The sequence below is a fragment of the Orbicella franksi genome, chromosome 10, assembly GCF_964199315.1.
Source record: "Orbicella franksi chromosome 10, jaOrbFran1.1, whole genome shotgun sequence".
Lineage (NCBI taxonomy): Eukaryota > Metazoa > Cnidaria > Anthozoa > Scleractinia > Merulinidae > Orbicella > Orbicella franksi.
This window is the reverse complement of record NC_138154.1, coordinates 15106833-15122575: the sequence shown is the minus strand read 5'-3', so window position 1 is coordinate 15122575 and position 15743 is coordinate 15106833. Positions and strand designations below refer to the sequence as shown.

Sequence of the window (15743 nt, the reverse complement as noted above, 5' to 3'; positions counted from 1 at the left end):
CAGATAGTTTGTTTGTTTGTTTGTTTTTTGTTTTTTGTTTGTTGTTTTTTTTTCAGTGAACACCTTGTCTTGGCTTCGATCATGCAATCACCGAAAGTGCTAAAGTCAACCGTATCAGCCTCTTACACTTTTCTCTAACTTCTCTTTTGGGAGGAAATCCTTCGCTTTCTATTTCAGTGTTTTCTTTCCACATCACTGTGCACTCGAACATCCGAGGGCCAACTATCAAAGCCCGTGGCATAACAGAGGTCACAAATTTTTAAAAGCCTTTTTCAGATTTCTTTTCTGATTGGTCGACATTTCAACGGCAGAAAAGTCCTGAAATTTGCGAACGTAAAATTTCCAAGCTTGAAATCTATTTATGCTAAGAGAATTCTGATATAAACGAGAGTCCGTGATATAACAGACTGTAAATTCGTAAAAGTCTGTTTTAGCAATGATGTTTTAACCGACTCGTCAACTTTCTTCCAAAAAATAAATAACAGTGTGTGGGAAATTCGCCAACAGTAAAACATCCAGGTGGTTCATGGCATTTTGATCCTGTTCGGCTCGCTTCTGTTCTCCATTGCAGACGTTTTAAAGAGGTCAGCACCACACTACCTCTTCATGAGATGGAGTGTGGGACTGACCCTGAAAACGTATGCGAAAGAGTCTGGATTTCTTGAAGACTGGGGTAGCTAACTTTAGGCGTTTGACTCTGTACCTTCCTCAACTGACTTTGCTTGGGAAAACAAGTTCATGAAATAAATTCTTACACTAAAAGAACTCAGGCTGCATCATGGACATTCTAATGGCAGCATTCGTGAATAGTTCTCAGGAAGTGGAACGGAACACCCACCCTACCCGGTGACAAAAAATCCTCGTCCTCGGTCTCATCAGCTGCTTCATTTAGATTATCTAATTTATTATATGAATGACAAAATTACTTTATTGTAACTGGCTGAGTGCAGGCCAATTTATCGTTAATTCTTAATTTTCACTGCTGTGCGAATTAACGCACGCGTGTTCGTAATTTTTTTAGTCATATAATAAATAAATAATCGTATGAAAGCTCGAGCAATTAATGATTTACTCTACTCGTGATATTTGAAAATTCTTTCAAATTGCACTCGCCTGCTCGTGCAATTTTGAGAGAATTTTGAAATATCACTCGTAATTACCTATACTAACTTCAAAAGTTGTAGGAAGGGCTGATCATATAAATTCCAACTTAGTTTATTGCTTGCGGTCAATACAAAGATAGCGCCATGCATGTACTTAGACTATTCCCAGACCACTCCGATTATAGTACGTTTCACAAGTGTGGTTTGATGACCAAACACATTCTCCTCTCAATGCAAAACGTTCTGAAAACATATACTGTCGCGGATAGCTATATTTCGTCGGATTTTGTTTTTTTATTCTGGACCTTCGGGAATCAACGTTGGACTCAATCCCTTCCGAGTGAAACAGCGGCGACAACTTTTTAAGACAGACAAACAGTCAGTATTCTACATCCCTTTAATTCCTATTGGATCGGTTGTCAGAGAATAATTGGTAGTTAAGACACTAATTGGGGGAGGAAATTGATAAACTTCAACTTCAGGAGAACTTTTTACCGTCGTATTGTAGCTTTCATCTTTCCCATGTGGTGCACCGACAGAAGTGCCGACATAAGAATCCTTACTTCAAGAGTTCGCCGGTGATATAAAGATTTAGCCAATCAATGTGGCTCGACCATACTTCAAAATGTCAATGTGGGAACGTGTTAAATTTTAAGTACTTTTAAAGCAATGTAAATTAGGGATCTTTATTTTTCACGAAGAATATTTACAACAAAGCTGTTTTATTGCGAGTTGAACGAACACACTGCTATTTTCAAAAAACGTATTTCTCCAAAAGAATCAACAAGGGACAAACAGTGCATATTTTAAAAGCTTACAGAGTTTTTGTTAGCAAGTAATGGCCACTGTGTGTTGATAGAGACAACGGTGTGTAACATTGTTTTCTCATTTGTGGCAGGACATGAAAGGGAACCCCAAACCTGAACATAAATGGCCATCTGAGGACTACTGGAGGGACGGTCCTGGTTAGATCCTGGGACATTTGCAGAATCAGAAGACAAGCCGGGGCCTGGGTCATCGGATTAAGTCAGTTCCGATCAGCAGCTGCAACAACAAACAGGCAAGAGACCTGATTCGAGACTGAACAAAAGGACGAGCGGCAGACTGGAACAGTCACATGGTCAGCATAGGTAGCAGATCATTGCAAATGAGTAGGAAAGAGTTGTCAGAAGTTTACACACCCAGACCTTAAGGTGGTATGGGTACTTTTATGTCATCCATGTCTTAAACTTAGTGGTCAAGTGTACAAGTACAAAGTCTCTCAATCTGTTTTGAAATCCTTTACTTTGAAGCGAAAACTACTGAACACTAAAGCTTTGAACGCCAAATATGCACACAGAATTTTATAATTGTTGTTTACCAGTTATGTCGCCTCATATTTTTTTGTTCAGCGCTGTATTTTATGTGAGATTTGTATGTGAAAATTTCAGGGCAATGAAAACCGGAAGTGGCTTTGAGTTTTTTCGTTTGACCGCTGTGTCTAAGGCATGTAGGACTGGGACTTAGTAATGTAATCTAACACAGGAGAACCACGATGAAACGAACCAATGTAAGCACAGGGAGATATCACATCAAAATAGAGATGAAAAAAAAAATGAGAATCTTGCAGACATTACAAATTTTATTTAGATGAACGGTTTGTGCGACGTGTGGAACCAAGACACCTTTAGCTTTAGAAACTTCTCGGAATTCTAAGAAAGTTCATTACTTTCAGGCAAAAAATCGTGTGATCGGAGAATTTGAAACATTTTCTGGTCGTCCCAGACCTAGGCAGTGTTTATGCGAGCCCACTGTGTGTAAACGGATTTTAGAGTAATAGTCGCCCATTGCATTTGTTTCGTTTGAAAGCTTTGATTCAAGATCTTTAGATACTTTTCTGTCACTTTGTATATGGACATGCAGGGTTCTCGGAAGATGCAATCTTTTCTAAGGCCTGGTTTAAGCGTCGCGCTATAGTCGAGGCGAACTCGATTGATGAATTAAGGTGGCTCCATAGGGTAATCATTTATGGCGTTGCGCGCGCAAGTGTTATGTTTTGATTGCCGTTTTTGCATTCGTATTTACACCCAGTCCTCTCAAACTAATTACATGAAATAAGCAATGATTAAATAGTGTTTTACTATCATCTCTGTTAAAATTATTGGTTTTAGTCTTGAATTAGAAATGCCCAAACAAATATGTTTTTTTACTTTTTTAATAGCTTTACTTGCGATTTTCTTGAATTTCCTTCGGTGAAATCTTCCAAAATTTTCACAGCATATCGCTTCCTGCGGGACACGAATTTTAAACTCGACAAAAGTAGGGTTTGTAAAGGCAGGTTTTTCGATTTTTGCAAATTTGCGTCTTTTAACACTGCGAAAAAACAGGTCTTATAGATTTCCCTGAAAAACGAGCTCTGACTTAAGTAAAATATTTACTACCAATCTACCAAGTTTTACGAAATTTCACCGAAGGAAACGCGAGAAAATTCACTGTCCGTTTTGCTTGTTGTGCTCATGCTGACGCAATAAAATATCGAAAAACACTGACGTTTTCCTTCGAGCGCGCGCAGATCACTTGAGCTTTCGTCCTCAGCGCGCGTGCGATCGTAAAGCTATAGGGAGCCACCTTAAGGTGGCCGAACACAGTTTTCGCGCGCGCTGTTGCTGATGCAATTGAGCGCGCGCACAAGGATTGCAAAAACAAACATGTCGTCAATAGAGCGATCATTTTCTTTACTCAACACCCGCACTATCTGTGCTATTTTTCTCTATTATTGAACGCAGTATATTGATGGCTTTAGTCTTTTATTACAAAGATATGTTAGAAGAGGTAACGACGCAAAGAACCCAGCAATTCTCAGCTTTCTCTTTGTTACCGAAAGAACCCAGTTAAATGCAGCGCATGCGCAGTTGCTCGAAAAATTGAGACCGCTTGCTTTTGCAGAAACTTGCGGATTTCTGACGATCCAGTCGTTAGAATTTCAAGAAATTTGGCAAAAAAAATAGTACAGAAACCACGTGAATGATTTATCGCAAAAAATCTGAATTTTGACATAGGGAATTTTTAATAATACAGAACTTGCGGTGAAAACGATTTACGGCGAATTACGAAAATCGCCTATGTCAAAATTTTATTAGAACAGTGTTGACAGAAGGGATTTAATGTCAATTCGTAGTGGGCAAAAAATGAAAAAAATCTAACGACTGGATTTTTTTCAAATAAACAAAAACCATTTTTTAAGCCTTGTTGTTAACCAGCCCCGTTGCCATGGCAACAGCACACACCTTAGCCAAAATGCGAGAATAAACTTTTCTGTGGTTAACCTTGACTCTTGCAAAAAACGGGTGCCAAAGCATAAATAGCTTAAAAGTAATGGTGAATTAGGCATAGGCTCTTGGAAACTGTGTTCGGCCACCTTAAGTCAAAATTTGCTACGACTGCCAACATTGGGCTTGAGTAGTGCAGCACGACAATCTCTGCGCTACCCGTCTTTGCGCGGATGTTGATTCAAAAGTCTAGCTACTGTTGTGTCGATGTCAATGTATGTGTAGAGCCTGCTTATTTAGACTTCTTATAGATCTGAACACAGTGCTTTTAGGACAGGATTAAAGTGAGACGCAAGTGCGACTGAATTCAGATGATAGAATAATCAGATGATGAACTGAGTTGAACTGAATTACAAGTGAGTTGGAGGCGAGTATAGCACGACGTCTGAATCAACTGTCGAGCTGCACTGGTGCCTCAGTCAAACTAAACACAATCCACTCTACTAAAAATGATGGCGACCACTACATTTATCAAAAATTCTTAGCACACGAAAACCCTAAAAACGCTGATAAAAACGCACAGAAAAGTTATGAAAACTTCAAAGCTGACATAAACAACGTTGTTAGTGCAAGGACGAATTTCTTGAAAAAATGTGACTTTCTGTGGTTTGTTTGTTTGGTTGTGTTAAGTTCGCAAGGTATTGTGGTAAAATGTACAACCGCCATCTTTTGAATGCGATGAACTGAGTTCGATATGACGATAGCGAGATATTTGAACCAAGCCTAACATTGTGCATTTGCTGGCCTTAAAGCATCTTAGTTTTCTTTTTGCACTCCGTCGTGAATATCAGGGCCTATACAATGTTAAAGTGTATAATGTTAAGCATTTCATTAAATACAGTCTTTGACGTTTCAATGTCATCGTCACTTACTTATCAAGCCAACTTTTTACAAACCTGAAGATTGGTTAATAAATGCCTGTGAGCTTAAACGATAACTCGAGGAAAGGTGAAAACTGGAATAATTGAAAAAATGCTGACCGTAGATGAAGCTTTTAATTCATAGTTATTTGTAGATTTGATGCCTGTGTGTCCATTTGTAAATATGTTAGAAACGTGTATTTCTGTATTTTAAGAAAAGAGAATGGAATGTACAAAGTTCTTTTATAGCTGTTTGACAAGATTACCTTTCAAAAATTAGCTAGGCTTACAAATATTTCAGTTGCAAAAGAGGTGTGCAGATACCTTTGCAAATAATTTACTTTCAATCAAACGCAATAAAGCGTTTTGTCTAACTCGAAGAAGAGTTCATCTTGTGTTTGTTGTCCACAATGAAGGGGCGTTTGCGACGAGCGCACGACAAAATAAGAATGAAAAGTACTGGGACGAGTAAAACCATGTGTTTCGAAAAGATGAAAATGCAGGGGCGGATCTGGGAGAGTGGATTGGACACCGTCCCCCCCCCCCCCCCAAAAAAATGAGTTTGAATATTATAGCAAAAATATAGGCAAACACTTTGGGCAGGTATCTCATTGCAATTACAAGTAACGTTTTTCTGGCTAAAAAAGTGATAAAAATACGTTACTCTCCAACAGCGACAGCAGTGAGAAAAAATAACGAGAGCTCGCATGTATGCCCCATTGATTCTGCGACCCGAAGGTACCAGCCACTACCCCCCCCCCCCTGCCCGCTTCCCCTGAAAAATGCCCCTAGCACGTATATATCACCGTACCTATTACCAGGAAATGTTAACAACACGTAGTCCTGAGCCGATTGTGTCAAGTTTTTTCCTTGTACAATGTTTTACATTCGTTTATTTGTTACTAGTCTTTCAGTAGCATTCTGTATCGCGAAATGAGATTAGCACCTCTCGGGCGCAACCACACTAATGTATTTTTCAAAGCATCCGTTCCGTCTAAACCAAAACGTAGCAGAATATTTTTGCCCTCATTAGCGTTTTCATTTTGTTTCCACCTGTAAACACTAATACGTTTTCATTCGAAAGCGCATACTCTCTGTTGCGTTTTCGCCTTTCGTCCACGCTAGAAAACGCCTGAAAACGCTGATAGAAGCGACAGTATATGACGCTTTTTTCGTTTTTATCAAAAGCCTCCGTTTTCACCTGTTCACGCTAAAAACGAAGCGTCCATTTCCCTCACTTTCAATACCCTCCGTTGCCATTAGCATTTTGGGGCGTTTTTGTGTGGACGGTAGGCAAAGACTTTTGCTGTCTCGCTTAGTGGTATAAATCGAGGATTCCGGTCTCACGTTATTTATGAAGAAAAGCCACTATCTTTAGCTGTTAAAAGTATCTTTAAGGGTGCGCTTGAAGTAACAATAAACAAAACGCTCTTATTTCCGTTTTTAACTTGGGAAATATTTATTATTTTCCAAGTTGTGGTGGTAGAACGATTTCACCCCAACACTCCTTCACTGGGTCACTTCCCGTTTGACATTTGGAAACCGGGGGGGGGAACTCCCATATGAAAAGGCAAGGGATGCTCGTCGGAAAATGTGAATTTAACTCCTAAGGGAGACTAATGTGGACGTTGCTTGAGTTTCATTAGACCCCTAAAAGACACCACTCAAAACGGAATAGGTTCGATCACTAGTCACTGTTCAAGAAAGGATCCCGCGTGTACTTGTAGACCCGACTCGCGTACTCGAGAGATCAGCGGAAATCAAGCCTGAAAACAGAAATTAAATGAGAGCGTTTCTTTTATTATTATTTCCTCGAGTGCACCCCTAAGGATACCTTGACAGCTAAAATACTTATATATGGTTCTTCTTTAGCGATTCGATTCAGGGAAAGTCTTCGTGGTTTTTCCTTCACAACTTGATATTGTGAGTTCGAAAGCAATCGATATAAAGGAATGATTTTAATCATTTAAGCCTTTAAAAAGGCTCCAGACGATTTTTTTGAACACAAGAAATGGAAAGACAAACGTTACCTTTCGGTAAATGGTTTCTTGACAGAAAAAGAAAAAATAATGATGAAGAAAAGGAAAAATAATCGGTAGTCATCACTAGGATCCGACTCTCCCGTTGTCTCGCATGGCGAGCCAGCGGTTATCACATATTTTCCAAGTTCAGTGGCTCACAGCCACTTTGATTAGGCTCGATTTCGGCCGGTCTCCCAAGTTCGGTCTACTAGCGCGGCCTCCTTTTCTGAACAGTGACTGGCAATTCAGCCTATTCCGTCTCAGGTGATATCTTAAAGCTCGTGCCACACCCAAATTGATCTCTTTTAGGGGTTTAATTCGAGCATTCCCGACCTTTGAGTGCCCCTGGGATTATCTGTTCTGGGGAATGAACAGATTTCCGTGAGAGAAGCTCGAGGAGAACTGTGAGCTTCCAGGACGCTTCACACTCACTAAGGATTGTATCAACGGCGTTGAGTGTTCATTTTTTTTCTTGAATACATCAAAAGAACTAATTCTAAGTATACAAAATGTGTCCTAGTAGTGATTTTTCGATTGTATGCAAGCAATTCATCAGTATCCTTTGATCTTACTAAATGCACTAATACCAGGCTCTGAGTTTAGAAATGACTTGCACAGTTTTAAGGCAAGTTTGGCAGAGTGAAAGATTTCGGGTCAAGATCTTCTTGAAACTATGCTTTCTGCACATTGTATGGGAAGGGGCGTGTGACTGTATGATCAAAGTCTGATTTCTTCCAGAAAAATCAGCACGTACATTGCCAAGAAGACAGGCTGAGAGAATAAAGAAAACCATCAACCAGGCATGTTGATATGTTATGTAACCAAGAGAAAATCAAGGTTTCCTTCCCATAATGATATCCACGGGTTGATCTCTAACTAATGCCGCATTCACACCAAATAAACTAGTTGAACTAAATCAGGTTTAAGTTTTTGCAATTTTTCAATTAAGCTTTGAAGTCATTTTGAGAAGACAAATTTCGAACTACCGGGTACCTGGTTAACATTTTAATCAAACAGGTTTTTTACCTTGATAAGTTCAGTGTGAGGTGTGTACAGAATAAGCAACTAATATTTAACCTTGTTTAGTTCAAACACTTTTAAACAGGTTTAAAATGTTGGTGTGGACAGGATATAAAACCATTTGATTACAGCACCCAAAGATGTTAGCAGATGTTGACCAAAGGACTTTGAATGTAAAAGAGAAGTAAAATTCTGGCTGGAACTGACAATCATGTTAATAACAGATGACTTCCCATTCTTCTTCTTCCCATAAGTCTAAAGTGCTGTGATCAAATGGTTTTAGCTAGAGAACAACCTGTGATATTTTCAATAAGGAAAACAGCACCAACATCAAATTTGTGAAATTCATGGTCCAACAATCTAGCCAATGAAATGATGTGTCTCCAGAGCCACCTTTCCCCTTACGCCCAGGCCCTGCCTGCAAAGAAAGACAGGGGGCTCTGGGAATTAGCATGGTCTCCAGGTCCCACTCAGTTTCTGCTTCTCCTCTCGAGTGCTTTTTCTTTCCTAAACTGCTGCTTTGATGTTCATTGGCCCGCAGACAGAGCTTAGAAACATCTCTACCTTATACTTTGTTCAACTATAAGTCAACTAGAGTTCCATCAAGAATGCCATTCTCTTAATGACTGTGCTAATCACTATTTATTCTGTTGTAGATGGCGAGTAGCCTAGCAGTGTGCACTTGTTAACAATTGAAAATGCTGTCTGCTTCTATGCGTTTTCAAAGTGTCTGTGAAGAGGATTTAGATACACTTTAGGACGACTGGTAGATTTATATGCTCTCAATTTCTATGCACGATACTTGACTCAGCTGCGCCTTCAACTATCACTCCACAAAAATCTCAAGCTTATCATCTAATTGAAAAATATGAAACACTGCAGTTTTCTTCTTCAATTATTATGTTGCATCTCAAACATCCAGCATAGCCAGTAGAAATGGCATAACTACCCAGAACCACCCACCCCACCCCTTACTCATAAGTTTTGTCCTCAGATTTTAATTGCACAGAAGTTCCAATAATGTAACAAAGACTATACTCTAAAGAAATCTATGAACAAAAAAGGTCTGGCGTGAAGGTTGCCTTCTGAATTAGAATGATAACTTTACAATCTAAATAAATAAAGATAATAAATTAATTAATTAAGTAATCAATTACCTAAGATGCAATAACATCAGCACCCTAGGGACATACATATCTCATTAGTTATGGTTGCTGTGTTCAGCCTAGGGTTAATAAGCTTGTTAATGCATGACTGGGTATGCTGCAATAAGAGTTCTTCTAAGGAAAACATCTGGCCACATAACCAACACTCGATCAGTTTCTCGCGAGTGTGAACCTTCCCATGCTCATCCAGGTCTGACATTGATGCAAAGGTAAGTTGACATTGACTGCATTTAAAGGGTTTTTTATCTGCTGGCATTGCCTCCAAACACTTCAAGTGTGAAACTGTTTTATGGTACTTTTTCAGTTGCTCTGATGATTTAAACCACATTTTACACAAGGAGCACTCAAATGGTCTCTCCTCACTGTGTACAACTTGGTGTTTCTTCAGTTCATATTTTGACTTAAAGGATTTTTCACACAAGCTACAACTAAAGGGCCTTTCATCACTATGTACCCTTTGGTGGGCTTGGAGCTGTTGTGAATTCTGACAAATCTTTTTACATAAGCTGCACTGAAATGGCTTTTCATCACTGTGTATAACAAGATGCTTTTGTTTGCTATAGAGTTTTTTGAATCTTGTATCACAATAGGGGCATTTGTAAGGTCTTTCATCACTGTGACACTGGTAATGATTAGTCAGTTCAGTAGATGATTTAAATCCCTTTCCACACAATGAGCATATATGTGGTTTTTCACCATTGTGCACCCGTTTATGAATGTTCAGAGTTGACAAAGTCTTGTAACATTTTCCACAATCAGAACATTTAAATGGCCTTTCATCATTGTGCACAGTTTTATGCCGCTTAAGTTTATTACTTGCTTTGAAAGACTTGCCACACAGATCACACTTGAATGGCCTTACATCAACATGAGTTCTTCTAATATGTTGTCTCATATCCTCAGAGGTCTTAAAGAACTTCTCACAGAGGCTACATTGAAAGGACCTCTCTTCAGTGTGTGCTCTCTGGTGCAACTTAACCTCTGCTGCAGTTTTGAAGCGCTTCTCACATTTGTTGCAACTGAAAGGTCGTTTGTCACTGTGCACTCTATTGTGGTTCCTAAGCATGGCTGCAGTTCTAAAACCCTTTCCACACAATGTACATTTGAATGGTGTTTCTTTACTGTGTGTTAGAGTATGTTGTTTTAACTTCTTCGCTGTCATGAAAGCACTTTCGCATTGGGAGCATTTGAAAGATCGTTCACGTTCTGTGTGAGTTTTTTCATGTTCCTTGACATCTGCAAATCTCTTAAAGCTCTTCTCACACTGACTACATTTAAAGGGTCGTTCTTCGCTGTGAACCACTTGGTGATTTGCAAGTGTTTCTCGGGTTTTAAAGTACTCACCGCATTGATCACATTGTAAAGCCTTCCTATTGCTATGAACAGTAGAATTATGTCGCCCCAGCTTGTCAGGTGTCTTGAAGCCCTTGTCACACTGATGACATTTAAAAGGTCTTTCTTTACTGTGTACAGCACTGTGTAGCTTGAGGCTGGATGGATTACAAAATGACTTTTCACAATGACAACATTTATAACATTTTCCTTTTGTGCTTTTTCCTTTTGTAGTGCTTTCGCTCTTTGCTTCATCCAGTATGTTTGAAGAATTTGCATGCATTGCAGACCCCTGTGGTTTTCCTTCGGTTGCTTCTCTTTGTGTGATTAAGCTTTGCTTCACAGTGGTATCATCACCATTTTTACACAAGCCATCATTACCTTCTATCTGCTGATCATAATTTGAAGTTTGTGCATTCAATGAGTCATTCACTGACATGTATTCCATGATACTTTCTAGTTGAATTCACCTGAAAAAATATTGGCATTACAGTAAACATGAGAAGGAAATTAAAGCGTTTTTTTTTTTCAAATTCAAGGAGTAAGGCCAAGGAGCGGGAATTTGGTGTCATTTGTTGTGACAAAATTGACATGAATAATTAACGAGTATTCACCAAAGCAGAGGTTAATATCCACCACTTTCGCAGACACTGAGGTGCATGACTATTTCAGTAAATACCACACAAGCTGATTAACTATTGGATAACAATTTCTTCTTCCGTAACTGAAGCAAAATGGGATGAAAATATGCTGAATTGAAAAAAATGTTTCGAAAAAAAGGATTTTTCAATTGGCATATGACATATTCTGTATGATTTTTGAAAAAAAAGTTTTTCATGAATAAATATTCAGTTTGTACACTTGCGTACCAAACTCAAGATTCGAGGAATCAATCAAATATTATAGATTTGTGTACACATATCGAATGGGAAGTAACCACCTAAAGTGTTGCACTTCAGGCAGTTGAGAATTTGAGCGCTCCAAAAGGCATTGTATGGAGTTTAAAATAATGAAGGATACAATTGTGCAGTGAAATAAAATGTTACTCTTTTTCGAATAAAATAAAGAAAATATACTCACCTTGCCTGGTTTCTTTTGTCCATTTGGCCTATTTCATTGTTTTTGGGGGTTTGAGGTGGTTGTCACAGTTTACTATAGATGAAGTCAAGGCTAGACAGAGCTGTTTCGAAAGCACTGTTGCACAAGGCCTTTTTCTCGCCGAAATTCAAATCCACTAAACAATTTTCCCCTCCAACGCAAAGAAGGATAGTCCATCTGTCCCCTTTTCGGGTCGGCTTGGAAAAATCTTCCTACTTTCCACTCCAGTTTGAACGATTTTTGCTTCACTTCTGGAGCTTTCAACTTTCCGCCACACCTTGTGACCATCCTTTCGACTACAGCACAGTTGGAAATCAACACTAGTGGTCTTACATTACAATGAGGCATCAAAATGCTCCCCCGCAGATGTCGGGAGAGGGTGATATATTTTAACGGAAATGTTTGACTGTGCACCCATCTGGTAAGTAGCAGTTGTCATGCTAGAGCAGTCGCTAATGTTGATTTCCAACTGTGCCGTAGTCAAAAGTATGGTCACAAGGTGTGGCAGAAAGTTGAAAGCTCCAGTAGTGAGACAAAAATCATTTGAATTGGAGAGGAAAGGAGGAAGACTTTTCCAAGCTGACCAGAAAAGGGGACAAATGGACTATTCTTTGCATTGGAGGGGAAATTCGAGCAGCGGTTCAATTTTCAGTGAGAAAACAGCCTCGCAGTACAGGGCTTTCAAAACAGCTCTGTCCAGCCTTGACTTCGTCTATAGAAAGCTGTTACAAACACCTCAAAAACCCCCCAAAAATGATGAAATAGGCCAAAATGGACAACAGAAACCAGGCAAGATGAGTACATTTTCTTTAATTTATTTAAAAAGAGTAACATTTTATTTCATTAAGCGATTTTATCCTTCATTATGTTAAAACTCCATCCAATGCCTTTTGGAGCACTCAAATTCTCAACAGCATAAAGTGTAACACAACACCATGCACTTTAGGTGGTCACATCCCACTCGATACACATACATAAATCATTAACATTTGATCAGTTCCTCAAGTCACAAGTTTGGGATGCCTGTGGTTTGTATCTCTTGTATCCTGTACATGTGAAAGCAATGTTTTCAATTAAAAAATTTACTTGATATTTCCAGGCTGTTATCTTTCACTTGAAATCCTTTGTTTTCATTCAAAAAATTGTTTAGAACATATTTCAGGTAAAGGTAAGCCTTTCGAACTGATTTTATTAAATTCTTTTTTTTTTTATTCCTGTTTTCATAGGAATTTCATTATATTCTCGATCTCTTTGTTCAAGTGGAAAATAGCACCCTTTAAGACCCAGGGCCCCCAACTAACTGCCCCTGGGTCTGCAAGGAAGGGAAAATTGTAACGTGATATAATGATCCTTCAATTTTCGACTGGTATTAAAGATCCCAACAAACATAAGAATGTGTTTATGCTTACTGAAAAACAAAACAAGAAACTTATATTTGAACAAGCATTCAAATGCCACGTGTTACGCGTACATCGATCAAAACTGCTCTTAAAAAAACTTTCATAAATTAACACGACATTCTTGAAAGTAAGCTTCCCATGTATATGTTTCCCCCTTATCTTAAAGGTTTCAGACACCTCTCTACAAAGATTTCTTTGTCAGCGTGACTAAACCGATGGAGTTCGTAATGTTCAAGACAAAAGAATTGTTAAAACACAGAGGTCAAGTTTGTGTGACCTCAGGACTATATCTAACTGTATGGTGCTTGATTTCAGCAGTAATCACTCCAAAAGTAATTAGTGCTGGGCTATATTAGCATAAGTGGCGCTTGGTTTGTGGTTAGTCCTTTCAATAACAGTTCTGACGTTTAAAAAGTAGCGTTCTAAAGTTCGCTTTTGGAGACCGTAACGAACTGGTCGGCGTCCACAACAAAGCGAAATCAAAGCAGAGACGTTGAAATATACAATACAACAGAAACATCTGATTGAGCATAAAAGCTCGTAGGTAGTAATTATTTACAACATACCTTTCTAGAGCAGTTGATTTCGGGAGAAAACTTCCAAAAAAGATACCGCACTTCGCTTGAGCTAAACTCTTCGCAAAACCACTACTGGATTGAGCATCCAATCGAGGCTGCTATAATAAATCGTCCAGGGGTGCCTGGGGAGCGCAACAAAACAACTGCTTCAAGTACAAAAGATCGGAGATCAATAAAACTTGTCAGAAATTAGCAGGAGGGGTTGAGATTTTCGGTTAAGCGATGAAAATAAAATGACCCTTCCAAGGTAAAGGATGAAAATGTCCCGACCCTCCCCTGGAACCTGTCCTAAAATTCCATGACCCTCCCCTGGATAATTAAAACGTCCGAGTTTGATGACGAGGACGATGATAATGCCAATTGTGTAACACAGTGTAAGATCAAAGACAGCTCATGGCACAGTGTCCAGTTAGTCAATGCATCAATCTAGAATAATCTACTTAGCTTTAAAACGACATCGCTGAACAATGTTAAAAGAGTCTGAGCTGAGCTTTCAGAAGTAAAAAGCCCTTGAAGTGTCCGCTCATTTATTTCAGGTTTTGTGCAACGAAATGGCATAATATTGGTGTCCGCGTCCGCTTAAGAGGTGTCCGCAGAATGCAAGTTAATTTCACAGTAAATGTGGGCAGAAAATTTAGGGACTCAAGCTAGTGTCCACAAGAGAGTCGCTCCAACCTGAGCGATTGACAGCCTCTCCACCTGGTCAGCTGACAACAACCTTTGCTTGAATCCCACCAAGACGAAAGTGATGCTGTTCTCTACCCAGCAGCTTGCTCGTGCACATGGTCTAGACGAATATTCCTTGAAACTTACACGGGGTGAAGTAACTCAATTAATTGGTTTTAAAGCTAACTTAAAGGCCTACATTGGAGGCATTTAAACAATTTAATTCATTTACGAAATTCCTGAAATAAACATTTAATTGAACTTTCATGTGTTAAGTAAAGTCTTCTAATAAACCATTTCATGAGCACATTAAGCTGAAATTAAAGTTACCCTATAGGCTCATTTCATAGGCTCTAGTAAGATCCTCTAAATTGTCTTAAAGGTACATTTAAGTTACTTTAGTTTAGCTTTAATTTTTGCTTGGAGGCTCCAAAAGTTATCTTTAATTTGCCTTTTGTATAGAGCCAATGACACAATCTTGGACAGGGTGAAATCGGCCTCTACATGTACGTTACTTGGGACGGAGTTTCATCAAAACCTTAAATGGAATAATGATGTCCTTTCTAAGGTGGCAAGCTGTTACAGCACTCTCTCCGTGATCAGGAAAGTCAAGAACTTTGCACCGTTCCACATTAGAAAACAGTTAGTAGAATGTCTCGTGCTATCTAGATTGAACTATAACGATATAATATATCATCACTTCACCCATAGCGTGCAGCGTGTACAGCTCGCGGCTGCCAGCCGGTTTCGTCTTAAACCGTTTCTTTAGTATACCTGATGTGCCAAAACTTGGCTGGCTGCCTGTTAAGTACCATAGAGATCTCAGTCTATCAAGAATTATATGCAAGTGAATATATGAAAGATCACATATTTGAACTGCGGAGAAAGTTATGATGACATGATTGATCATAACTGCTTAAGTTGTGTATATAACTGCGATGATCAATCATGTCTTCAAGAATTATATGTAAGGCACTTTATAACGAGGAATGGCCATCCTATCTCAGATTAGACGTCCGAACACCGACACGCATCTTAAGATCTTCGTCAGAACTTAATTTGGTAGTGCTTCAGTTCCCTGGCACGTTTCAGGACTCCGCAGCCCGCTTTTTTAACAGTTTGCCTAAGGACATTAAAAACACCACTGACCCTGAGACACTCCTGCGGAAATGCACGTAAAAGCGTTTATTT

General features: G+C 39.1%; 1 protein-coding gene and 1 pseudogene across 2 annotated transcripts in view; one reads left to right on the top strand and one right to left on the bottom strand.

Annotated features, from left to right (window-relative positions):
• Positions 1-3698, top strand: part of LOC145500329 (uncharacterized) — an 89377-nt pseudogene extending 85679 nt beyond the window's left edge. Inside the window, exon 11 of the transcript XR_014051047.1 lies at positions 2002-3698. The product of XR_014051047.1 is annotated as an uncharacterized LOC145500329 (transcript). The remainder of the gene's footprint in view (positions 1-2001) is intronic.
• A 5596-nt stretch (positions 3699-9294) lies between these two features.
• LOC145500363 (uncharacterized) lies at positions 9295-14211 on the bottom strand. Its single transcript, XM_081479877.1, has 2 exons — positions 13875-14211; positions 9295-11280 (listed from the first exon to the last, which is right to left on the bottom strand). The coding sequence occupies exon 2, from the start codon at positions 11256-11258 to the stop codon at positions 9486-9488; it is 1773 nt and encodes a 590-aa protein (XP_081336003.1). The 5' UTR covers positions 11259-11280; positions 13875-14211; the 3' UTR covers positions 9295-9485.
• Positions 14212-15743: the final 1532 nt, after the last annotated feature.

Bases quoted from the DNA above. Each gene is read 5' to 3' on its own strand.
- LOC145500363 (XM_081479877.1), bottom strand. From the start codon at position 11,258: ATGGAATACATGTCAGTGAATGACTCATTGAATGCACAAACTTCAAAT.